General features: G+C 45.7%; 2 protein-coding genes across 3 annotated transcripts; both read left to right on the top strand.

Moving 5' to 3' along the window:
• Positions 1 to 598: 598 nt before the first annotated feature.
• Positions 599 to 15920, top strand: LOC123441308. 2 transcript variants are annotated; one of them, XM_045117791.1, is made up of 12 exons: positions 602 to 959; positions 11071 to 11250; positions 11366 to 11476; positions 11601 to 11933; positions 12064 to 12240; positions 12327 to 12614; positions 12775 to 12897; positions 13456 to 13653; positions 13771 to 14006; positions 14201 to 14405; positions 14489 to 14794; positions 15254 to 15920. In XM_045117791.1, the coding sequence occupies exons 1-12, from the start codon at positions 777 to 779 to the stop codon at positions 15527 to 15529; spliced, it is 2616 nt and encodes an 871-aa protein (XP_044973726.1). In that variant the 5' UTR covers positions 602 to 776; the 3' UTR covers positions 15530 to 15920. The 2 variants fall into 2 exon arrangements, with proteins under 2 accessions (XP_044973733.1, XP_044973726.1); XM_045117798.1 differs by lacking the exon at positions 15254 to 15920 and having other exon boundaries at positions 599 to 959; positions 14502 to 14720.
• Positions 3782 to 4455, top strand: LOC123441325. Its single transcript, XM_045117809.1, has 2 exons — positions 3782 to 4003; positions 4052 to 4455. Exons 1-2 carry the CDS (start codon positions 3984 to 3986, stop codon positions 4449 to 4451), a joined length of 420 nt encoding a protein of 139 aa, XP_044973744.1. The 5' UTR covers positions 3782 to 3983; the 3' UTR covers positions 4452 to 4455.
• Positions 15921 to 25675: the final 9755 nt, after the last annotated feature.

Here is a 25675-nt window from a genome sequence, read left to right as displayed (position 1 = left end):
GTCCGCTGCGTCCTGACATGTCGGGTGTAACGTGCACCAGTAGAGATAATCGGATCTAGCTGCCCGGATACGTGTCACCAATCGTCGTTGACAGCCCGGGTAGGTGGATCGTCGCGCTCTCGCTCTCTGCCGGAGAAAGTGTAGTATAGTACGTCGTTGGAGCTCGTGGATGGGCGACACAATCAAACAAGCGGAAGGATCATCCAGCGCCAATCCCGACATTTTCTTGGAGATGCGCGGGATCATCTGCCAGGTACACGGACGCAAGCGGATCTCACGAGATCACGCGCAGCAATATTTAACAAGCCCACGCCACCCTCGCGCTCAACGATCTGCCACTATATTTCCCCCCACCCGATGTAGCAATTTTGCAAACCGGCTTCAGACCCATGGGACTGCTACCAGCCTATCACTGTTGATACCAGTACAAGTATTTAAAAAAAAATTAATCATCGATCAGAGCAGACCCATGTTCAGTGCGTGGAGAATAACAACCAAGATTGAACATACGCCCATGCCCCGTCACACACACCCACACACACACACACAGTCTCGCTCGTTCCCACTATTTATTACACGCGCACGCTCGTTCTCTCGCGTACCGAAATGGCCAGCCAAGGATCACTGGACCCGGAGACAGCGATCGAGTAACGACCCAAAGGCTCCTCGAGTCGCCTACTTATTACAGCTGCGTATACACGCACAGATCATAAGCCATTCGGTGCGAGCGAGAGCGTGGTGGGCGAGCGAACGAGAAGGCCGGCCAGCAGCTCGGGATGGGCTGGTTCGCAGTGGCGACGACGCTGTCCTTGCTTCTTCTGGCGGCGCGGCTCGCCGCGGCGGCGGGAAACCGGCCGCCGCCGCCTCACCGGATCCTGGTGGACACGGACATCGACACCGACGACCTCTTCGCCATCCTCTACCTCCTCAAGCACGACCGCGCCGAGTTCGACGTCAAGGTACGTAATACTCCTACGTACTCCTACTACTCGCGCCATTGCATGTATAATGTATAGTTGCATTGCATCCATCGCACTGACCCATGGCTAATGGCTGCCGCTGCATGCCCGTGCGCCCATGAGCACACCCAAGAGAAGAGATCCCGCTCCCTCGTCATTGAGCGCGTGCTTTTCTATTACTAGTAGTAGTAGTATATACTCCACTTTCGTGGATTCTTCTGCGCATTCTTTCGTCTGCTTCTATGGATGGCTTTTCTTTTCTCCCCTGGGTGCGGTGATTTGGACGGCAATAGTGAATAGTGGCGGGGGAACATGGCAGAGACGCGCGCGCTTTTTGTTCTTTTCCCGTGCGGATAGCATTTCCTTAATTACTTTCGTGGTAGGAGTACGTGGAAAAAGGGTTGATTCTTCCTTGTTCTCTACCTGCGAGTCTTCGATGTCTGGCCGGAGCAAGAAGAGTGCAGCTTCCTCTCTCGTTCGCTCGCTCTCTCTCTCTCTCTCTCTCTCTCGAAGAGCGCACCTTCCTCTCTCTCTCTCTGTTAGTGTGCTCCGTTGCGACTGGCTTTTCTTTGATGCTGCGTACATACATACATGTGATGTAACAGTGTAGTCTACTCCATGTTGACGTTGCTCAGTGTTCATTAGCTGTTGTTTAATGCACGCTCGCTTAGAGCAAGTATAATAAAACTTGTTGGAGGAAAGAGAAAAAGAGAGAGAAGGTAAGTGAGCTCTTAGTTAAGGGTCTGTTTGGTTTTAATAAGTCAGGTGACTTAAAAGCAGTGATTTATAAGTCACGCCTGTTTGGTTATCATCTGACTTATAAGTCACCTGACCACACATTTCCATGCAAAAATGGATGACTTATAAGTTTTAAGTTGGGGTGGATTATAAGTTAGGATGACTTATAAGTTGGGTCTGTTTGACAAAATAAGTCACTTTTTACACTTTTTAATTTATAAGTTGATGACTTATTTGGAACCAAACAGCCTCTAAGAGTCAGCTCTAGCACGTGATCCTAAGTACTTTGTGAGAGTAAAAGATGGATCATATAATAAAAAAAATACTTTTATAATCAACTATTATACATGTTAGCTATAAGATGAGTTATAGGTGACATGACAATGCCTTATAGGCAGCAGCTGGCTATACTATTAACCATGCTCTTAGAACGTTCATGTACTGCTGGTACTGGAACAGAACGATGTAGTCTCTGTCGACCCTAGGGTTGCAATTGCAAGAGCCTGCGGCAATGGTAGCCATTTCCAAGCTTTGTGTGATGAATGAACGAATGGACGACGATGGATACGACGACACGGCCGCTACGTCGACCGGCCCATGTGATTGAAAACTGTATATTTTTGGCAGGTTACTGTGCTCAGATATGGGCACAGTCACAGCATCGTTCTACTCATAGTCTTCGTGCATATGATTACGTGTCACGTCACCATATACATATCCTCTCCCGCCCATGCCTCAGCGTTTATCCTGTTATTATTATTATTTATTTATTTTATTTGGCGCTCCACTATCCTTGCGATTCGAACGAACACATGCACTGCCAAGCCACGACGCCTACATCACCGTACTTTCGGTGCAAAGAAGATGCGCGGTTTCTCATTTTTGAATACGGCGGGGCCGACGGGGGAAACAAAATGGAGACACGCCGTGCATGACGACGACCATGAATGCAGTGTCAGCGGCGACACAGGTGTTTTGGATCGGTGTCGGGCGCTGGCCTACCAAACTGACCATACATGCAGTGTCAGCGGCGATGCAGGTGTTTTGGATCGGTGTCGGAGGCTGGCCTGCCAAATTGGCCGTGCCCCGTTTGATCTGTCTTTTTTTTTTTCTTGAAAGATTCGGGTTTATTAGCTTCATTGAATTAGGAGAAAGCAAGCGGAATCGAGCGATCGTGGCCACGAAGAGCGTGCTACACGGAGGAAAACAGAAAAACGAAAGGAAAAAAATAAGACTGGAGCGACAATTTATCTTGCGACATCTTCTCCAAAAGGGGCTCTAAACAGCATGCGCCCGCCAGCCTCCACTGCTCCAGATCACCGCTGATGGCACGCAGGATGTCCTCAATCCGTGGCAACTTATCCCTGAAGATGCAGGCATTTGGTTCCTTCCAGATCTCCTAGGCGATCATCAATAACATCGATTTAGACGACCGCTTGAATCCAGTCGGTGTGAGGCCGATCATTTGCCGGCAGTGCTTGAGGGAGACGTGGCGCACCCACTACAGGAATCAGGCATTTTTGCCGTCAAGACATTACAGATGACAAATTTTTTGCCGTCAGCCCATGACGATAAACAATGTCGTCAGACTATGTGCCCGCGAAGCGTATTTTTGCTATCAGCATTTGTTCGGAAAGACGACAAATTTTTTGCCGTTAGTACAAACGCTTTGACGTCATCTATTATAAGACAGACGGCAAAAAAAAAAGCACAGTGATCTAACGGACGGCGTCAATTGTTTGCCATCAGCCGGACCAAAATGCCAGATGGCAAAAAGTTTTTGCCGTCAACAAAAATGATAGACGAAAAAAATGCACTTTACAAAAAATGGTAAACCAACAATGTACACGTAGGCCAAAATCTAAAAACATAAATTTGTTTGAACTGCCAATATCTTCTACGAAAAAGGCACAAAAAGCCTGGAAACTACTCCCTCCGTTCCTAAATATAAGTTTTTTAAGCGATTTCACTAAGGATCTACATACGAAGCAAAATGATTGAATCTATACTCTAAAGTATGTCTATATACATCCGTATGTAGTCCTTTTAGTGAAAGCTCTTAAAAGACTTATATTTAGGAATAGTCAACCAGTGCATGCAAATTTACACAAAGAACCTGCATTAGAACAAGTACTAAAGCAGTCTTAGCATATTACATAAAGCACCCTGGAACTACAAATAAAAAAGCAATCCGATCCCTGGTCTTCTTCTCCACTCAATCGTCACGGTTCTAGGTTCCGCGTGGAGCTGCTCGGGTGACGGGGGAGGGCAGAGGCCGGGGTCGCCATGGCCGGCCGCGTGCAACTGCTGGAACGATGGGGAGGGCGGGGCCGACAGCGCCATGGCCGGCCGCGTGCAACTGCTGGAACGATGGGGAGGGCGGGGCCGACAGCGCCATGGCCGGCCGCCTGCAGCTACTTGCGCGACGAAGTGGACGCGGCATGTGGCGCCATGGCCGGCAGCGTGTGGCTGCTCGAGCGATGTAGTGGGACGGGGCCGACAGTGCCATGGCCGGCCGCCTGCGGCTGCTCGCTCGATGGGGTGGGACGGGTCCTGCGGCGCCATGGCCGGCCGCTTGCGGCTGCTCGATCTACGGGGAGAGCAGGGGCTGGTGGCGCCATGGCCGGCCGCATGTGGCTTCTCGAGCGACGGGGAAGGCTGGGGCAGGCGGAGCCATGGCCGGCCACCTACGGCTGCTTGGGACGGGGGACTGCGAGCCGAGGCAGGGCCAGTGGTGGAGGGGTGGGATGTTAGCAGGATAAGGGGGAGAGAGAGTAGTGGGGACGGGTATGGGGTGGGTGGGGTCGGTCGTGTGGGGCATGGGCGGGACAGACGGCATGCGTTTTCGGGATCCGCGAGATGTGTTTTTTCTTTGCCGTCTACAGATATTTTTACAGTCGGCAAAATATATTTGCTGTCATCAGTTTTCCTTAGAGACGGCAAAAAAAGTGATTTTTGCCGTCTTTCATTGTTTTACAGACGGCAAAATATGTCTTTGTCGTCTGCATTTTATTTACAGACGGCAAAATATGTCTTTGTCGTCTGCATTTTATTTACAGACGGCAAAATATGTCTTTGTCGTCTGCATTTTATTTACAGACGGCAAAATATGTCTTTGCCATTTGTTATTTTTTACCGTCAGCAACTGACGGCAAAGACCACTTTTACCGTTTGTATCGATGAAAAGCTGACGACAAAGATCTTCATAGACGACAAATTACGTGATTCCTGTAATGACCTCTTGTTTTTCCTTTATGGCCGGAGAGCCGACCTAGGTGGGCGCCTTCTACCATATAAAAAAGGAGAAGGTGCAGTCCCATAGGAGGTGCATTGAGCTCTCCAAATTTCTGACACAGAGGAAAAAGAAAAGAAAAAGGAAAGTGTGCACACCTTCCACGTGAAGCAGACACTTCAGAGTTCAGAATGCAGCGCCACTGTGCTCTTTTTTGAATCAGACGGTGATTTCAGAATTGACTCAGAGCACAACTCATGTGCTTCCAAGCCTTAGGTGCTCCCGTGATACGTGCTCTCATGAAAGGAAGTAGGTTTTGGAGATGTGCGCAATTACATGACTTTTGGGGGTCCCAACTTTGGGCGAGCTTCTCCGGTGACCGTTGGATCTTAGATCCAGTGACCAAGTTTGCGTTGGAGCGCTTGAGCTTAGGTGTTCCCGTGGTGTCTGGTATTTTTCCCATTCACTTAGTGATCCATTTTTGGATGTATTTGTTGCCTCTTGCTTGCTAGTATACTCTTTGGTGATTCTTGATAAGGACATCTTTTGACTCGGCAATTTGGATTCCGGATAATGTCTCTAACCCGGAGCCACACAATAGGTGAGAAAAATGGAAATGAAACACATTTTTTAAGGTGATCCCAAATCCTCCTTGTCGATTATCAATGTCCTCAATCTTGGGCTCATTCTGACTAAAATTTAACTATGAAATGAAAATGTTAAAAAAAGACACATTTTTCTTACTAACAGGAAATATTTCTTTCTAGAACTTAACAAGAAATCTCATAACAAGGATTTTTCTTCTTACCAACCCAAAATGACTTCATGTTGATATTTTTACTATCTATATGCCTTTTTTAGTTTAATAAGATGCATTAATTCTCACGAATGCATTATCTCTATCATCTTTGCCTTTCCACTAACAAGGCACAAGTGTCTTTGGCAAACGGTCATTAACACTTTGCAAGTCATCAGTGAGGGGTGAAATATTAGATGCTCCCGGAGCTCACATGTCCCCATGCTCCGCGAGCACCCGGGCGGTCACTAATTTGATTTGCATGCAACCACAGGACCCCCGAGGGGTTTCTCTGCAAGTTTGTGGGAGCTCCGGCGATGGCTGAAGTGCTCTAGGGCATGGGAACATGTGAGATCCAGGAGTACCTGATATCCTCCCTTTGCGAGGATATGGCTCTAAAGCGCATCCGAATGCATAGATTTATACATGTCATCGTGAAACAATAAAAGAGACATGGGACATGAATAGCTCATGGGATTACCATATTGCAATAATAGAGAGCAGCTACTATGCAATCTAAGGGCCTCTTTAATTTAAAGGATTTTCATAAGAATTTAGGAGGATTAGAAATAGATTTTCCCTATGTTGATTGTTTGATTCATAGAATTATATCCTATAAGAGTTTTTCCTAAGAGAATGATTTGTACTGCATTCCACATGAAATCTAGCATCCATTCAAACCCCTTGGAAAAAAAAACTTTGTTCTTCTTGTGATGCAATCAAACAAGCTCAAATCCAATAGGATTTAAATGAGCATGACATTCCATGCTTGTATTTTTTCTATCCCTATATTTTTATGGTATTACGAATCAAAGAGGCCCTAATGTTAGCTGCTCCTTTGGTTCATAGGAAAAGTGGAGGCAAACTGTAAGAATAGGGAAGTTTCCTATGGTGTACTTTTTCATGTGTTTGGTTCAAATGAATGAGGCAAAAAAACTTGTTTCAAAGGAAAAACACAAGAATTATGCCATTCACTTGGACCTCTTTTTTAAATTCCTACGCACGTTGGATGAGAGTAAGAACCTTAGTGAAATTATAAAATTCTAACTATACATTTTATGTGGTTTGACATTAATTCGAATATGTTTATTTTGATTCATGTGAACGAAACACACAACTTGATCTAGTTCTTGTGTTTACCATTTCTTTGTTTTGCATCGCATTCCTATAATATCCTTCTATTTTTCTTATTGTTGGGTTTTTTAGAATCCTGCAAAAGAGAGGAGCTCCATGAGATTGTGAGATGGGGACTGTATCATTTACTTTTGAATTAAAAAGTCGATGGCCTAGGCATGCATGATTTCTTCACCTCGTGAGCCCATGCAATCTACTCCCTCCGTTCCTAAATACAGATCTTTTTAGAGATTTTACTAGAGGAGTACATATGAAGTAAAATGTGTGAATGTATACTCTAAAGTATGTTTATAAACATCTGTATGTAGTCTTCTAACGAAACCTTTAAAAAGACAACGGATGGAGTATAATGAACCGCACCAGCATAATAACAAAGTTCACCTACTATGCAAATATGCAGTCTAGACTTTATGTGCAAATTTGTGAGTTGGACACGGCTTCATTGACTCGAACATTTCTAAGTCATTTATTTATTTATGAAGGTTATAGTCCATGTGGGACCAACGACCTCCACGGATAAAAGAAATGCACTCTTACTCACGTATAGACATGCAACCTTTCAAAGGATATAATTAAACACATATAGTTCATTTACATATAGGATTTAACACAAATTAACATGTGTGCTTCTATTTTCACATGAAACCAACAATTATGTAAAACATACGGGGTGCAGAAATGAGAGTCCAACACAAAATTATGTTTTTATTTAGTTTTCATTCAGAAATATTTTTTATTTATATCATAGTAATTAAGAGAGCGAACAAATTGCAATTCCAAAGCGACACTATACCTTGCTCCCCTATTCTATCCATGACGTTTCTTCAAAATTTTCTTACTTTAATTCTTGCAAATGGCCTACTATGGGCGCTTAGGATTCTCGAACGCGTACCGCATGATCTCTCAATGCATTAGAGAAGTGAGGATTCGTTTGCCAGCCCCTATATCATTCCATAACTTTTTGAAAAATACACTCGTTTTATTAAATCATGTACGCATATGGATTTGCATACCCTAAAACTGTATGTCGAAGGTAGACCAAATGTATTGTATACAGTACATCCTAATGTTATTCACATAAGAATTTCCCCTTTATCTCGCATGGTCAAGTTTGGCTCTTCATCACTTGTGTTATACTATTCGATAAGCTCTTAAAGAATGAGGTCAAAGACCGTATGGCCACATGATTATCTGATCGAAACTTTGGCAACTTAATGCAACCACATCCGACACGTTCTAGACCCGATTGAGTTATTGTCGTTCCCCTCTTTCCGCTGCTTGTAGTAAACAACATACTACTTCCAGCATGTAATATAAGAGCATCTCCACCAGTTCGGTTTTCCAGAACGTAAAATAGCGTCGTCTAAAAGCGCGTCGGTGAAAAAATCGGCGTAAGGGGGCTTGGGTTTCCAGTCGTCCCTTCAAAAGTCGCCCAAACTATTTAAAAAGAAAAACTCGTCCCAAATTCGACCAAAACCGAATCAAATTCGAAGAAAATTCATAGTTTACGTTTAAATTTGTACAAAATATAAAATAAAAATATAATTAGACATAACTAAACTAAAATACATCGCCGCCACCCGCCGCTGCCGTCCGACACCGTCGCCTTTTACATGTCGAGGGGCTTGTAGAAATTGGTGTAGTCACCGTCGTCGTCGTCGCTGTCGTCGAGGATGACGACACCGCCCTCCTCGTGGCCGCGTTGACGAGCGGCGATCTCCTCCAGTGCGCGACGCCGGCGCTCCATCTCCTCCCGAACGTAGTCGTCCTGCGTCCATTTCAGGGCGGTCTCGTCGTCGGCGGCCATGGCCAGGTGCTCTTGCTTGACGGGGAGGAGTCTCGACTTCGTCTTCAGCTTAACGGGGTGGGAGGAAGCATCGGGCTCATTGATGACGATGACAGCGCTGCGCGTGCGCCGCCCCAAAGGCGTCTCCTGCGGCTCCGGCTTGATGAGGAGGAACGCCGGCGACCCGGAGGAGCGGGAGCGCAATCCGAACGACGAGGATGACGCCGTCTCCATCCGCCTCGGCATCCAGGAGCTGCCGCGACGGCGGGTGGTGGTGGGTACTCGTACCTCGGCGAGTTGCCGCCCTCGATGTGCTCAAGGATGGCCTCCAAGGTGCGGCCGGGGACGCCCCCACCATTGGTGGCGCCCCTCGGAATTGTGGTGGCCGCGGGGTTCGACCCCATTGGTGGCGGCGAGCCGGTCGGCGTGACGGCGATCGAAGTACACTGTCCAAAGCGTGTTGTTATCGAGGGGCGTACCTCGGTAGGTTGCGCGAGCTCTCCGGCAGCCCCGACCGGATGCGTGCGATCTTTGTCCGTCGGTCAACTCTAGTGGGCGGCGATGGCACCGGGACTCCGTGACCCCCGCACCCGCATGTCCGGCGTCGCCGGGTAGTCCGCCCCATAGAGAAGGTGCGCCTCGTCCTCGCGGAGGTGACTACGACCGAAGTCATTGGCGGGCGCTCCGTCGCCGGGGAAGCATTCGACCATCTTTTGGGGGAGAAAGAGGGAGAGAAGGCGCCGATGACGAAAAAGGAGAGGAGAGAGCGTCGGCGAGAGAGGTGTGGCCACCGGTGGGGAGAGGGCACCTTATATAGCTGCGGGCGGGCGGGCAGAGCGGCGCCGTGTGAACGCATGAAAGGAATCAACGGAACATGCGTCGCCGCGCCTTCACTGCACCGCCGTGAATCAATGAAAGCCTGACCGGCGACGCAACTTTCGTATCGATTCCCACGGAAAACGAGACGATGAGGACGACGACCGCGCGCCCAGTCGCTGATTCGGCGAGCCTAAAGTTTTTTCGCGTTAAAAAAGTTTTCGCTGACATCCACGGACGACCCCCAATACGCTGGGTTCGGCCTCATACCGCCGCCCGAACAAGCGAAAAACGGACTTCTTGAGGCACGAGTGGGCCGCTTGTTTCTCCGTCGGTCCGGTTCAGAAAAAAAGTAGGAGTAGTAATAAAGAAGGTTTGGAAGATAAAAAAAAACAGGAACAGTCGCTAGACCGTGAAGAAAGCGCGGTTAAAAACATTTTTACCTCGACGGACCCCGTTCAGCCGTCCGATGGAGAGGTGGAGTTGCTCTTCTTCGTCGGTCTCCTCCCACCCTCTGCTTCCCTCTGCTAGGCCTTGGCTGCTCCCTCTCTATCTGACCCGCCAACGTGGCGGGGGACACGTCAGAAACCTCGCGCGCCGGTCAGCTCCGGGAGCTCGGAAAAGGTCCTTTGCGATTCCCTGACATAGATTGATGGTCGGCTCGGGGTCAGTGGTTGCGGATCGGCGAGACAGTGCGGCAGTGCCTCCTGCCACGTACGAGTAGAGTCGGGAGAAGGAGACCACCTGCGCCCAGGCAGAGGACATGGATGCAAACGGGCGCGCGTTCTAACTGCGCGCTCGGCCTTGGTTCTCCGCCCTAGCAGCGTGGTCTGTAACTATGGATCCATGGCCGTGTTCTCGCGCAGGCGCAGCCGTGGGGTGGGAGGACGCAGACGCGCCACCTGCACGCTGCTCTTCGGCCCGTAAGCGCCTTAGAGCCCACCGGAAGCCGTATCTTCCTTCCTCGCGGCGAGGCGGATATGGCTTGACGACGGCAATGCCATTCTGTGTGCTCCGGCCGGCCACCGCAACACCGATCCTTTGCGTGGCAGCTTGCTCGGTCGACGGGCGCCGTGACACCGGGCTCGCCCCCTACTCTCCACTCCTTCAAGAATCATGCTTCAGAGGTAGGCGTGCCGCAGGAATGGCGTTATGCCGGTATCTCATGTGCGCCCAGAAATTGCTCGATGAAATGCTCGCATGGGTTTTATCTAGTTCAGATTTGCTGATACTAGTATACTACTCATCATCATGATAGGAGTACTTTTCTTCTAGAAACACTGATGCTTTGGGCTCCTATGTCGTTCGTGCAGTAGATGTAGTTATAGTTTTGGTTCCTAGAGAGACAGAGACAATACCTAGGGGCTGTTCGGCAATCCACCGGCTCCCTGTAATTCAAGAATCTGAGGAGTGCCTATTGGCCAGCTCCACAGTTTTGAACGGCAGCTCCACCCGCTCCTGGAGCGGAGTAGCGGAGTGGAAGGTTTCCGAACACGCCTCTAATGTCGTGTGCTCAACTGAACTGAACCGCATTGCATTTTTTCCTTCCTGTATACTCTATATTCTTATAAGTCATGACCCTGTTGTTCGGAAATTTCGTGGTTCACAGGCAATAACTATCAGTGCAAACTCATGGATTGATGCTGGTCATGCAGTAAACCAGCTGTATGATCTCCTCTACATGATGGGCCGTGATGACATTGCAGTGGGAGTCGGAGGGGAGGGTGGTATATCCAATGACGGTAGAATTTATCCTCACGTTGGTGGCTATTTCCCAATAATTGACCAGGTGAAATAGATGGCCCGTGTCCATCTGATTCTCCTTGCAATTTCTGCACAACCAAATTCTATGTTGCAGTTTTATCATATTCAGTAAATAACTGTTTCTGACTTCAATTCCTCAGGGAATGTCAACAATAGGGGAGTGTCGGTACCGACAATCAATTCCACAGGGATCAGGTGGCCGCTTGGACATCAATGCGAATTATGGAGTTCGGCGTGAAATTCTTCCTCGGGTACACAACAATGATGAAAATACACCATTCATGCCTTTTATCTCAAAACATGGTTGCAGATTCTTTCAGGAAGACTGTACTGGAAGGCAGTGCATTTCTTAACTTCCTTTTGGCCTTGAATCAGGGAAATAGAAGTTACTCCCCTCTTCAACAGCCAACAACTCAACAAGTGATGATTGACACCATATCCGCTGGGCCAACTAATGTCTTCCTCCTGGGAACACATACAAACTTTGCACTGTTCCTCATGAGCAACCCGCACCTAAAGAAAAACGTGAAGCATATTTACATAATGGGTGGGGGTGTGAGATCGCAAAATCCCACTGGTTGCTGCCCCAAGAACGACACATCATGTGTGCCACGACAATGTGGTGATCATGGCAACATGTTTACAACTTACACCAAAAATCCATATGCCGAGTTCAACATATTTGGAGATCCTTTTGGTGCGTATCAGGTAACATAGATGCACACAAATTGTTTGCAGCTACCTGTATTAAGCATTTAACTACGCTATCTTTTTTTGAGGAATCAACTATGTTATTGTGCATCTGGAATTAATCTTATCTCTTTATCTGGTATTACAGGTATTTCATGCTGGTATCCCCATCACCCTTGTGCCACTCGATGCAACCAACACGATACCAATTACTGAGCCCTTCTTCAAGGCATTTGAGGAACAACAGAGCACTTATGAGGCACAATACTCCTTCCAATCTTTGAAGATTACTCGCGATACCTGGTTTGATGACCAGTTCTATACAGTAAGTTTTTTACATGTGGTGATATTTTAATCTGCATGTGTACTTGTGTTGTTGGTTTAACCTTGTTCTTTTTTTCTTTAATTCAGAGTTACTTTATGTGGGATTCTTTCATGTCTGGTGTGGCACTCTCAATAATGCGCAATGGTCAGAAACTGAATGGTGATAATGATTTTGCTGAGATGGAAGTGATGAACATAACTGTGGTTACATCCAATGAACCATACGGTGTGCATGATGGATCAAATCCATTCTTTGATGGACGTCCAAGCCCAAAATTTGATTTATTGAAAGGTGGTGTACATAGTGGTCATGTTCAGACAGGATTCAATGATTCATTTTGTGTTTTGAAAGGGAGCACTAAAGGAAAATGCCAGGTAACTGCAGTTTAGAATGGAAATATATACTACTCCTACATAACATCAGAAAGTGCGAATCGATAGAGATATATGTGCATCTAAAGATTTTCATCATTATATTATTGAAGACTTTGGAGTCATCGTAGTATATAACATGATGGGCTAAATATTTTACCAGGATGGATACACCAAAGAGGTGCAAGGTCCTGACTCGGTTGCTGTACTTGTCGCAGTGAAGGCAAAACCTAATAGAAATGTTAAAAGTCCTCTTGATAGAGAGTTTTTTGACCACTTTCTCGAGGTAATTATTTCTGAAGTACATGCTTACTTTCGATTTGAGCCTCTGTTGCTCTGAATATTCTTGAGGATGTCATTTTCTGACAGCATTTGTTAATCCTCGAGGCATGAATAGAAAAATGTGATGACTGATAACGATCCAGAAAGAGCCTTACGTTCCTGTGTATTTTATGCACTTGTGAATAGTGATTTTTTTTTCTTGAGGCATGCTAGTAAGTCATCGTTTAAGACAACTGATAAAATAAAACCTTACATTTGTTCCAGACATGTACATGACAAGCTCTATGATTGTTGAATCTCACACGACAAACTTCAACAAAAGCTGGAAAGTTATTTTTAGTTTGATTAGACATCTAATTTTGCAATCTAAGATTACCATCTAGATGTAAGGGGTTCAGAAACATAGTAACACCATGGAAATGCATAATAAAAAAGGAGCAATAGGGATGTACTAACAATGAATATCTAGATGGGAAATGAACAATGACATAGCAGATTTCTCTTTAGTCAACTTGTTTGCAGCACTGTTTATAAGTCAAATATTTTTCATAACCACATGCAGGTCCTGAATCAACCTGAACACACCGGGCGCTTCAATTTCACTGATCAGTTTCGTCATTACGAAGAGATCATGTACAAACCTGACTTGGAACATCAGATTAGAGGGAAACCCGTCATTTTTGACATGGACATGAGTCCCGGAGATTTTCTTGCCCTCTTGTACCTCCTAAAAGCACCTATGGAAGCAATTGATCTCAGGGTCAGTATCATCTGTGCTAATCTCCCCTTTCGATAAACTTGCAAAAATATTTACAAAGCACACAGTAAATATTGCCTGCTATAAGTCTAGTTGTCATTTGTGTTCTTACATGTGCAGGGTATATTGGTAAGTGGCAATGGTTGGGCAAACCCAGCTACAATAGATGTTATCTATGACGTTCTTCATATGATGGGCCGTGATGACATTCCAGTAGGACTTGGGAAGATCACTGCACTTGGCACCCCTGACCTTGGATGTGAATACGTGAAAGCCATCCCACATGGTTCTGGTGGTTTTCTTGACACTGACACCCTTTTTGGACTAGACCGGGTGTTGCCCAGAAGTCCTAGAAGGTACTCATGCATGGTTTAAATGTATCAAAAAGCATGCCTTACACTAGATGTCTCGGGGTTTCCTATCATGAATATGATTTTGCAGACTCATTCTGTATGCATAAAGACACATCTGGATATTACTACATAGTGTACATTGAAGTAGTATGACAGAGATGTAGACCACATGGTACCTAATTATGTTCTTTTATCAGGTACACAGCAGAAAATTCAGTAAAATATGGTGCTCCAAGGGACACCATGCGCCCTGAGCTCAGGCAGCCATTGGCTTTTGAAGTTTGGCAACATATTAGAGAAGAACTCAAACCAACTGACAAGATAACCATCCTGACCAATGGTCCTCTCACAAACATAGCTAACATCATTCTATCTGACACAAAAGCAGAATCAATAATTGAGGTTAGTTCCAAAAGCTTTCGAGATACACATTACTTCAGCTCAGTGGAGATTTGTTTGACAAAAAATTTAAAATGTCTGAGCAGCGCATTTTTATAGTCGGGAGTCATTTGGCTGGCGGAGATGGAGATCGAGGCAATGTGTTTACTGTTCCATCAAATAAGTTTTCGGAGTTCAATTTCTTTCTTGACCCTCAAGCTGCCAAGACGGTTGTAGAATCTGGTTTAGACATCACTCTCATTCCCTTGAGAACACAGCGCCAGGTGGCTTCTTTTGAAGAAGTCACGAGATCGCTATGTACTGCTGAGAAGACTCCTGAATCATCATTTGCATATCGGGTCTTGCTGTCAATGCAGAAATTGCAAAAGAATAACCAAGCATATCATCACATCGTAAGTTGGTTTTACAGGTTTTGTATCCAAACTGCCAAAATGGAGTACTACAGTTCACGGGAAGTACAGCAACAATAAATAGTGTTGTTATACATATAGTCTCCAAATAAAAGGCAAAACTTATCTTGTTTCAGATAGCATCATCTATATATTCACAAAGGCATGCCAATTACTCTCTCCGTTCCTAAATATAAGTCTTTTTAGAGGTTCCACCAGAGGACTACATACGGATGTATATAGACATACTTTAGAGTGAAGGTTCGCTCATTTTGCTTCGTATGTAGTTCCCTAGTAAAATCTTTAAAAAGACTTATATTTAGGAATGGAGGGAGTATATGTCACAATTCAATAGTGAAAGAAACCACTTTACATGTTTCATTTGCAGAGTTCATATTCAAGTTGGATATCTGAATTAGCAAACTTTGTGATTTGTCCTTATTTGTTTTTTCACCATTGCAGGACATGTTCCTTGGGGAGCTTCTTGGTGCTGTTTTCTTGGTTCAGCAATCACATCTGAATCACTCAATCACAGAAAGGGCTGTCACTGTTAGCTCTGGTCATGTGAGCATAGATGGTGAAACTGTCCTGCACCAAGCGAATGGAAAGGTAGTAAAGGTATTAGATCATCTCGACGCGAATGCTTATTACACCGAATTTGCAAAGCTGCTCAATACGAAGAAGCAGTCCGCAGTCGTGGGTAGCTTTGATGAGCAGAAAAGAATGTGGAACAAATAACGTGCTTCTGCTAAATAGTCTGGCGCATGCATGGAAAGGAAAATATTATTCTCTCTTGCCCTCCTCCCTTTGTTGTAATGTCAACACCACAAAGCTTGCTGCCTCGCCGGAGGAGTAATTCAAAGCAGTTGTGCAAGACTGCAATTTTTTCATTATCTGTCTTTCCAATCCATGCTGCTACAGGCTTGCTGCAAGATAGTCACCTATGAGAAAAAAGGGAGTTATGGAGAAGGATAACCAAGATGGTGATCATGGAACTTTCTGTTTGTTTTGCCTGTAGTGATAGTTTGGTTCTGTGTTTTTTCTGTTTAATGAGAATTGGAGGGTGAATTCCACGTCCTGTAAGGAAATAGTTGATTCTGTTATGCAAAGTACTCCCTCCGTCCGGAAATACTTGTCGTAGGAATGGATCTATCTAGATATATTTTAATTCTAGATACATCCATTTGTATCCATAGCAAAAGGGCCCGTGGGTTGCAACGGGAGAAAAAAAATACCACACGCTTTTAATCTTTTTATAATCATTTTGATTTATTAAAATAATAAGCTAACTAACTAATGTAGTCAGTCCTATCTTATTTTGTTGAGAAATCAACCCGTCCATTGTTAATTCCACCATGATGAGAAATTGAGCGGGACAAGCAAAGTAAAACAAAGAGGCTACGTGAATTGATCAATGGACTGTTATCTTATTTCACTCATGGGGTAGAGAATGTGGGATCAGATGACAAACTGAAGGTGGTGTTCCATTCTCTCTCCCTCTACAAGAATGCAATCTTACATTCAATACATTCATTCATCAGCAAATAAATTCCCACAAAACAAAATTTCTTGCCGGTGCTTGGCACACGGTTGGAGGCATGGGCAGGGGTTCTCACCATATGATGAGTTCCCGCCGGAGGAGGGGATACGATGAGGGGAGCAAGGGTTAGGCGCCTCTATCTGGCCATAAGGAGTCGTCGTTGCCGCGCCATAACCTCGGAGTTCCCCGTGTGAGCCATGGAGGCCCGCCTCCACCTGCAAGTACTTCACTCCGCCGCGCCTTATCCGCGCGCCGCCGCCGTTCTGCATCGAGCAGACGCATCATCCCAAGTCGTTGTAGCTGTCGCGTTGATTTGATCCAGAAGCTGTGCTCGAGCGCCGAAACGGGGGGCAGCAAGCGGGCAGAGGTACGACCGCGGAGGCGGGTGGGTTGAGATCGTCATCAGTGATGGTTGAGGTCGGCCGCGGCGGCGAGTGGTGTGGCAGCGGCCTCGACACAGGCCAGGGTGGACCAGGGTCGACGCGATGCGCTCGAGCGCCGCAACGGGGGCAGTGAGCGGGGAGAGGTACAGCCGCGGAGGTGGGTGGGTTGAGATCGGCATCGGTGGCGGTTGAGGTCGGCCGCGGTGGCCTGGGCACATGCCAGGGTGGCCTAGGGTCGACGGGAGGAGGCGATGCGTACGGGTATAATTTTTGCCGTGGAGGAGGGTGGGTTGAGATCGGCAGCGGTGGCGGTTGAGGTCGGCCGCGGCGGCCTGGGCACATGCTAGGGTAGCCCAGGGTCAACGGGAGGAGGCCATGCGTACGGGTATAATTTTTGCCGCGGAGGCGGGTGGGTTGAGATTGGCAGCGGTGGCGGTTGAGGTCGGCCGCGACGGCGAGTGGTGTGGCGGCGGCCTCGGCACAGGTCAAGGTGGCCCAGGGTCGACGGGAGGAGGCGATGCGTACGGGTATAATTTTTGCAGCGAATCGTTTTTTTCCTTTTGCCTTGCAGATAAATGATGGAGCGCGGGTTGAATAACAAAAATTACAGGGGCTTTTTTATAAAAATGCCGTGGTGGGTTTTCCGACGGAAGCAATAGCCGCTTTATTATTAGGTATAGATTTTTGTGACAAGTAATTCCGGATGGAGGGAGTAGGTTTGTGGTATGGTGAATTGATGACAGAGGCTTTTGAAGATCTATTAGAAGTGACTGGTAAGCTTTATTGTGCATTATCCTCCACTAGATCTACCAGCAAGACATCCGGTTTCTGTAAGTCAGGCTTAGGCGATTCGGGGGCAAATTGATTTCGTCTAGGGTTGCTTCTGTTGGGGAACGTTGTATGGAAAACAAAAAATTTCTTACGCACATACAAGATCTATCCTTGGTGATGAGCATCTACGAGAGGAGAGATCGAATCCACATATCCTTGTAGATCGCTAAGTGAGAAGCGTTAAGAAACACGGTTGATGTAGTCGAACGTCTTCGCGATCCAAATCGCAAGTCGTCCCGTGATCCAATCACGATCTAGTGACGAACGGACGACACCTCTGCATTGAGCACATGTACAGCTCGATGGCGATCTCCACCTCCCTGATCTAGCAAAGCGAGGGCGGAGAGGTAGATGAGTTCTCCGGCATCACAATGGCGTCGTGGCGGCGGTGGTGAACTAATCCGACACGGCTTCGCCGAGCTCTACCTAACTAATCTAGAGGAGGAAGACGATCTAGAGAGGAGAGGGCATCACGTGGCTTTTCAGGTGGTGGCTACCCTCAAAACCTCCACTATATATAGGAGGAAGGGGTGGATAGGGCTAGCCTTGTCCCCTCATCCAATGAGGGAGGGTTCGGCCAAAGTGGGGAGGAGTCTTCCTCCCACAAGGGAGGTGGACACCCTTGGGAGGACTCCTCCTCCACCAACCCTTGGCGCACGGGCCTCTTGGGGTCGGCTGCCCAAGCCCACCAGGGGCTGGTGCGCCACCTCCTAGGACCATGTGGCCTCCGGGGTGGGTGGGCCCCTCCTGGTGGACCCTCGGAACCCTTTCGACACTCCCGGTACAATACTGGAAACCGCTGAAACCATTTCGGAACCCGAATACCACTTTCCTATATATAAATCTTTACCTCCGGACCATTCCGGAGCTCCTCGTGACCTCCGGGATCTCATCCGGGACTCCGAACAACCTTCGATCACCAACACACATAACTCAATAATAGCGAAACGTCACCGAACCTTAAGTGTGCAGACCTTGCGGGTTCGAGAACTATGTAGACATGATCGAGACACTCTCCGGTCAATAACCAATAGCGGGACCTGGATGCCCATATTGGTTCCTACTTAATCTATGAAGATCTTTATCGGTTGAACCTATATGTCAAGGATTCAGTTAATCCCGTATGATGTTCCCTTTGTACATCGGTATGTTACTTGCCCGAGATTCTATAGTTGGTATCTACGTACCTAGTTCAATCTCGTTACCAGCAAGTCTCTTTACTCGTTCCGTAATACAAGATCCAATGACTAACTCTTTAGTCACATTGCTTGCAAGCTTGTTGTGATGCTGTATTATCGAGTGGGCCCTGAGATACCTCTCCGTCACACGGAGTGACAAATCCCAGTCTTGATCCATGTCAACCCAACAGACACCCTTGGAGATACCTGTAGAGCACCTTTATAGTCACCCAGTTACGTTGCGACATTTGAGGTTCACTACTGACTGAACTGAAATACGCCAGAAAATCGATTTGTCCAAAGCTGAAGGAAAAGAAGATCCAAGTAGAATCCCAATGGGCCGCAGATCATATGAGGGGAGGCCTGTGGCTGTACACACAAGGTATTCCTCTGGTGTCAGTGAGTTGCATAATCTCATGGTCATAGGAACAGATGCTTCACATGCAGAAAACGATAGAAATAAACTGACATGATTGTTGGGGAACGTCGCATGGGAAACAAAAAATTTCCTACGCACACGCAATACCTATCATGGTGATGTTCATCTACGAGAGAAGATTCCGATCTACGTACCCTTGTAGATCGCACAGCGGTAAGCGTTAAGAAACGCGGACGATGTAGTGGAACAGCTTGCGTGATTCAAATCACCGTAGTCGTACACTCCACCCCACAATCTCATCACGATCCGTCCCGCGAACTTCATCACGATCCGTCCCGCGATCTCATCATGATCCTTTCTGATCTAGTGCCGAACGGACGGCACCTCCGCGTTCAGCACACGTACAGCGCGACGATGATCTCGGCCTTCTTGATCCAGCAAGAGAGACAGAGAGGTAGATGAGTTCTTCGGCAGCGTGACGGAGCTCCGGAGGTTGGTGGTGATCTATTCCAGCAGGGCTCTGCCCGAGCTCCACAGAAATACGATCTAGAGGGAAATCTACGAAGTAGAGGTGTCGGGATGCACGTGGCAAAAGTTGTGTCAAAAACACCCGAGACCTTCAGTATATAAAGGAGGATGGGAGGGACCTTGCCTTGAGGCTCAAGGGAGCCTCAAGGGTTCGGCCGAAGGGGGGAGGAGGAGTCCCCCTCCAATTCGGTTTGGGGGGAGGAGTCCTCCTCTTTTGTCCCACCTCCTCTCCTTTTTTTTCTTTTCTCTCTTGTTGGTTTTTTTCTTCTTCGTGCGCAAAGGCCCTCTTGGGCTTGCCCACCAGCCCACTAAGGGCTGGTGTGCCCCCACAAAGCCTTTGGGCTTCTTCCTGAGTGGGTGGGCCCCTCCCGGTAGAACTCCGGAACCCATTCGTCATTCCCGGTACGATGCCGGCAATGCCCGAAAACCTTCCGGTAACCAAATGAGACAAACCTATATATCAATCTTCGTTTCTGGACCATTCCGGAAACCAACGTGATGTCCTTGATCCCATCCGAGACTCCGAACAATATTCGGTAACCAACCATATAACTCAAATATGCATAAAACATCGCCGAACCTTAGGTGTGCAGACCCTGCGGGTTCGAGAACTATGTAGACATGACCCGAGTGACTCCTCGGTCAATATCCAATAGCGGGACCTGGATGCCCATATTGGATCCTACATATTCTCCGAAGATCTTATCGGTTGAACCTCAGTGCCAAGGATTCATATAATCCCATATGTCATTCCCTTTGTCCTTCGGTATGTTACTTGCCCGAGATTCGATCGTCGGTATCCGCATACCTATTTCAATCTCGTTTACCGGCAAGTCTCTTTACTCGTTCCGTAATACAAGATCCCGTGACTTACACTAAGTCACATTGCTTGCAAGGCTTGTGTGTGATGTTGTATTACCGAGTGGGCCCCGAGATACCTCTCCGTCATACGGAGCGACAAATCCCAGTCTTGATCCATACTAACTCAACAGACACCTTCGGAGATACCTGTAGAGCATCTTTATAGTCACCCAGTTACGTTGTGACGTTTGATACACACAAGGTATTCCTCCGGTGCTAGTGAGTTATATGATCTCATGGTCATAGGAATAAATACTTGACACACAGAAAAACAGTAGCAACAAAATGACACGATCAACATGCTACGTTCATTAGTTTGGGTCTAGTCCATCACATGATTCTACTAATGATGTGATCCCGTTATCAAGTGACAACACTTGCCTATGGTCAGGAAACCTTGACCATCTTTGATCAACAAGCTAGTCAACTAGAGGCTTACTAGAGGCAGTGTTTTGTCTATGTATCCACACAAGTATTGTGTTTCCAATCAATACAATTATAGCATGGATAATAAACGATTATCATGAACAAAGAAATATAATAATAACTAATTTATTATTGCCTCTAGGGCATATTTCCAACAGTCTCTCACTTGCACTAGAGTCAATAATCTAGTCCACATCACTATGTGATTCTAACGAATCGAACACCCTTACAGTTCTGGGGTTTGATCACGTCTTGCTTGTGAGAGAGGTTTTAGTCGACGGTTCTGAACCCTTTCAGATCCGAGTGAGCTTTACAAATCTTTATGTCATCTTATAGATGCTGCTACTATGTGCTATTCGGAAATATTCCAAATATCTACTCTACCATACGAATCCGTTTCACTACTCATAGTTATTCAGATTAGTGTCAAAGCTTGCATCGACGTAACCCTTTACGACGAACTCTTTAACCACCTCCATAATCGAGAAAAATTCTTTAGTCCATTTAGTTACTAAGGATAACTTTGACCGCTGATCAGTGATTCAATCCTGGATCACTCTGTGTACCTCTTAACAGACTTGCTGCAAGGCACACATCAGGCGCGGTACTCAGCATGGCATACTTTAGAGTCTACGGCTAAGGCATAGAAGACGACCTTCGTCTATTCTCTTTATTCTGCCGTGGTCGGGTTTTGAGTCTTACTCAAATTAACACCTTACAACACAGTCAAGAACTCCTTCTTTGCTGATCTATTTTGAACTCCTTCAAAAACTTGTCAAGGCATGCATCTTGTTGAAACTTCTATTAAGCGTTTCGATCTATCTCCATAGATCTTGATGCTCAACGTTCAAGTAGCTCAATCCAGGTATTCCTTTGAAAAACTCCTTTCAAACAACCTTTTATGATTCACAAAAATTCTACATTACTTCTGATCAACAATATGTCAACCGCATATACTTATCAGAAATTCTATAGTGCTCTCACTCACTTCTTTGGAAATACAAGTTTCTCATAAACCTTGTATAAACCCAAAAGCTTTGATCAACTCATCAAAGCATATATTCCAACTCCGAGATGCTTGCACCAGTCCATAGAAGGATCGCCGGAGCTTGCATACTTGTTAGCATCCTTAGGATTGACAAAACTTTCCGGTTGTATCACATACAACCTTTCCGTCGAGGAAAACAATGTTTTGATATCCTATGTGCAATATTTCATAAATAATGCAGCAACTCCTAACATAATTCCAATAGACCTTTAGCATAGCTATGAGTGAGAAAGTCACATCATACTCAACTCTTTGAACTTGTCGGAAAACATCCTTGCGACAAGTCGAGCTTTTCTTAATAGTGACTTATCACCATCATCGTCTGTCTTCCTTTTAAAGACCCATCTTTACTTAATAGCCTTACTACCATCAAGTAGTTTTTCCAAAGTCTACACTTTGTTTTATACATGGATCCTCCCTCGGATTTCATGGCCTCCAGCCATTTGTCGGAATCCGGGCCCACCATTGCTTCTCCATAACTCGTAGGTTCAATGTTGTTCAGCAACATGACCTCCAAGACAGGGTTACCGTACCACTCTGTAGTAGTATGCGACCTTGTCGACCTACGAGGTTTGTAGTAACTTGATCCAATGCTTAATGATCACCATCATCACCTTCCACTTCAATTGGTGTAGGCGCCACAAGAACAACTTCCTGCGCCCTGCTACACATTGGTTGAAGTTATGGTTCAATAACCTCATCAATTTCTACCACCCACCCTCCCACTCAATTCTTTTGAGAGAAACCTTTCCTCGAGAAAGGACCCGTTTTCTAGAAATAAACACTTTGCTTCCGGATCTGAGATAGGAGATGTATCCAACTGTTTTGGATATCCTATGAAGATGCATTTATCCGCTTTGGGTTCGAGCTTATCAGACTGAAACTTTTTCACATAAGCATCGCAGCCCCAAACTTTCAAGAAACGACAATTTAGGCTTCTCCAAACCATAGTCTATACTGTGTCATCTCAACGGAAATACGCGGTGCCCTATTTAAAGTGAATGCGGTTGTCTCTAATGCATAACCCATAAACGATAGTGGTAATTCGATAAGAGACATCATAGTATGCACCATATCAAATAGTGCATGGCTATGACGTTCACACACATCATCACACTATGGTGTTCCAGGTGGCATGAATTGTGAAACAACTTCCACATTGTCTTAACTGTGTACCAAAACTCGCAACTCAGATATTCATCTCCATGATCATATCGTAGACAGTTTATCCTCTTGTTACGACGAACTTCACTCTGAAACAGAATTGAACTTTTTCAATGTTTCAGACTTGTGATTCATTAAGTAAATACTCCTGTATCTACTCAAATCGTTATTGAAGTAAGAACATAATGATATCCACTGCGTGCCTCAGCACCCATTGGACTGCATACATCATAATGTATTACTTCCAACAAGTTACTATCTTGTTTCATCTCAATGAAAACAAGGCCTTGCTCATGTGGTATGATTTGCATGTCACAAGTGATTCAAAATCAAGTGAGTATAAAGATCCATCAGCATGGAGCCTCTTCATGCAATTTATACCAACATGACTTAAGCGGCAGTGCCACAAGTAAGTGGTACTATCATCATTACCTGGTATCTTTTGGCACCAATATCATGAACATGTGTAACACTACAATCGAGATTCAATAAACCATTGAAGGTGATTATTCAAGCAAATAGAGTAACCATTATTCTCTTTAAATGAATAATCGTATTGCAATAAACACGATCCAATCATGTTCATGCTTAACGCAAACACCAAATAACAATTATTTAGGTTTAACACCAATTCCGATGGTGGAGGGAGCGTGCGACGTTTGATCATATCAACCTTGGAAACACTTCCAACACATATCGTCACCTCGCCTTTATCTAGTCTCCGTTTATTCCGTAGCTTTCATTTCGTGTTACTAATCACTTAGCAACCGAACCGGTATCCAATACCCTCGCGCTACTAGGAGTACTAGTAAAGTACACATCAACATCATGTATATCAAATATACTTCTGTCGACTTTGCCAGCCTTCTTATCTACCAAGCATCTAGGGTAGCTCCGCCTGAGTGACCGTTCCCCTTGTAACAGAAGCACTTAGTCTTGGGTTTGGGTTTAATCTTAGGTCTCTTCATTAGTGCAGCAACTGTTTTGCCGTTTCACAAAGTATTCCTTTTAGCCCTTGCCTTTCTTGAAACTTAGTGGTTTTACTAACCATCGACTATTGATGCTCCTTCTTGATTTCTACTTTCGCAGTGTCAAACATCGCGAATCGCTTAAGGATCATCGTATCTATCCTTGATATGTTATAGTTCATCACGAAGCTCTTACAGCTTGGTGGCAGTGACTTTGGAGAACCATAAATATCTCATCTGGAAGATTAACTCCCACTTGATTCTAGCGATTGTCGTACTCAGACAATCTGAGCACACGCTCAACGATTGAGCTTTTCTCCTTTACTTCGTGGACAAAGAATCTTGTCGGAGGTCTCATGCCTCTTAACAAGGGCACGAGCATGAAATCACAATTTCATCTCTTTAGAACATCTCTTATGTTCCGTGACGTTTCAAAACGTCTTCAGCGCCTTGCTTCTAAGCCATTAAGTATTTTGCACTGAACTATCGCGTAGTCATCAGAAACGTGTATGTCGGATGTTCACAACATCCACAGACGACACTCGAGGTGCAACACACCGAGTGGTGCATTAAGGACATAGTCCTTATGCGCAGCAACGAGGACAATCCTCAGTTTTACAGACTCAGTCCGCAAAGTTTGCTACTATCAACTTTCAACTAAATTTTCTCTAGGAACATATAAAAATAGTAGAGCTATAGCGCAAGCTACATCGTAATTCGCAAAGACCATTAGACTATGTTCATGATAATTAGTTCAATTAATCATATTACTTAAGAACTCCCACTCAAAAAGTACATCTCTCTAGTCATTTGAGTGGTACATGATCCAAATCCACTATCTCAAGTCCGATCATCACGTGAGTCGAGAATAGTTTCAGTGGTAAGCATCTCTATGCTAATCATATCAACTATACGATTCATGCTCGACCTTTCGGTCTCATGTGTTCCGAGGCCATGTCTGCACATGCTAGGCTCGTCAAGCTTAACCCGAGTGTTCCACGTGTGCAACTGTTTTGCACCCGTTGTATGTGAACGTTGAGTCTATCACACCCGATCATCACGTGGTGTCTCGAAACGACGAACTGTCGCAACGGTGCACAGTCGGGGAGAACACAATTTCGTCTTGAAATTTTAGTGAGAGATCACCTCATAATGCTACCGTCGTTCTAAGCAAGATAAGGTGCATAAAGGATTAACATCACATGCAATTCATAAGTGACATGATATGTCCATCATGTAGTGCTCCTTGATCTCCATCACCAAAGCACCGATATGATCTTCTTGTCACCGACGCCACACCATGATCCCCATCATCATGATCTCCATCATCGTGCCGCCATCGAGGTTGTCGTGTATGCTATTCTATTACTACTAAAGCTACGTCCTAGCAATATAGTAAACGCATCTGCAAACACAAACGTTAGTTTAAAGACAACCCTATGGCTCCTGCCGGTTGCCGTAGCATCGACGTGCAAGTCGATATTAACTATTAAAACATGACCATCTCATACATCCAATAGATCACATCACGTCGTTGGCCATATCACATCACAAGCATACCCTGCAAAAACAAGTTAG

The sequence above is a fragment of the Hordeum vulgare genome, chromosome 1H (genome assembly GCF_904849725.1).
Source record: "Hordeum vulgare subsp. vulgare chromosome 1H, MorexV3_pseudomolecules_assembly, whole genome shotgun sequence".
NCBI lineage: Eukaryota > Viridiplantae > Streptophyta > Magnoliopsida > Poales > Poaceae > Hordeum > Hordeum vulgare.
Note: the sequence above shows the minus strand (reverse complement) of the source record. Positions and strands in the feature narration are given on the sequence as shown.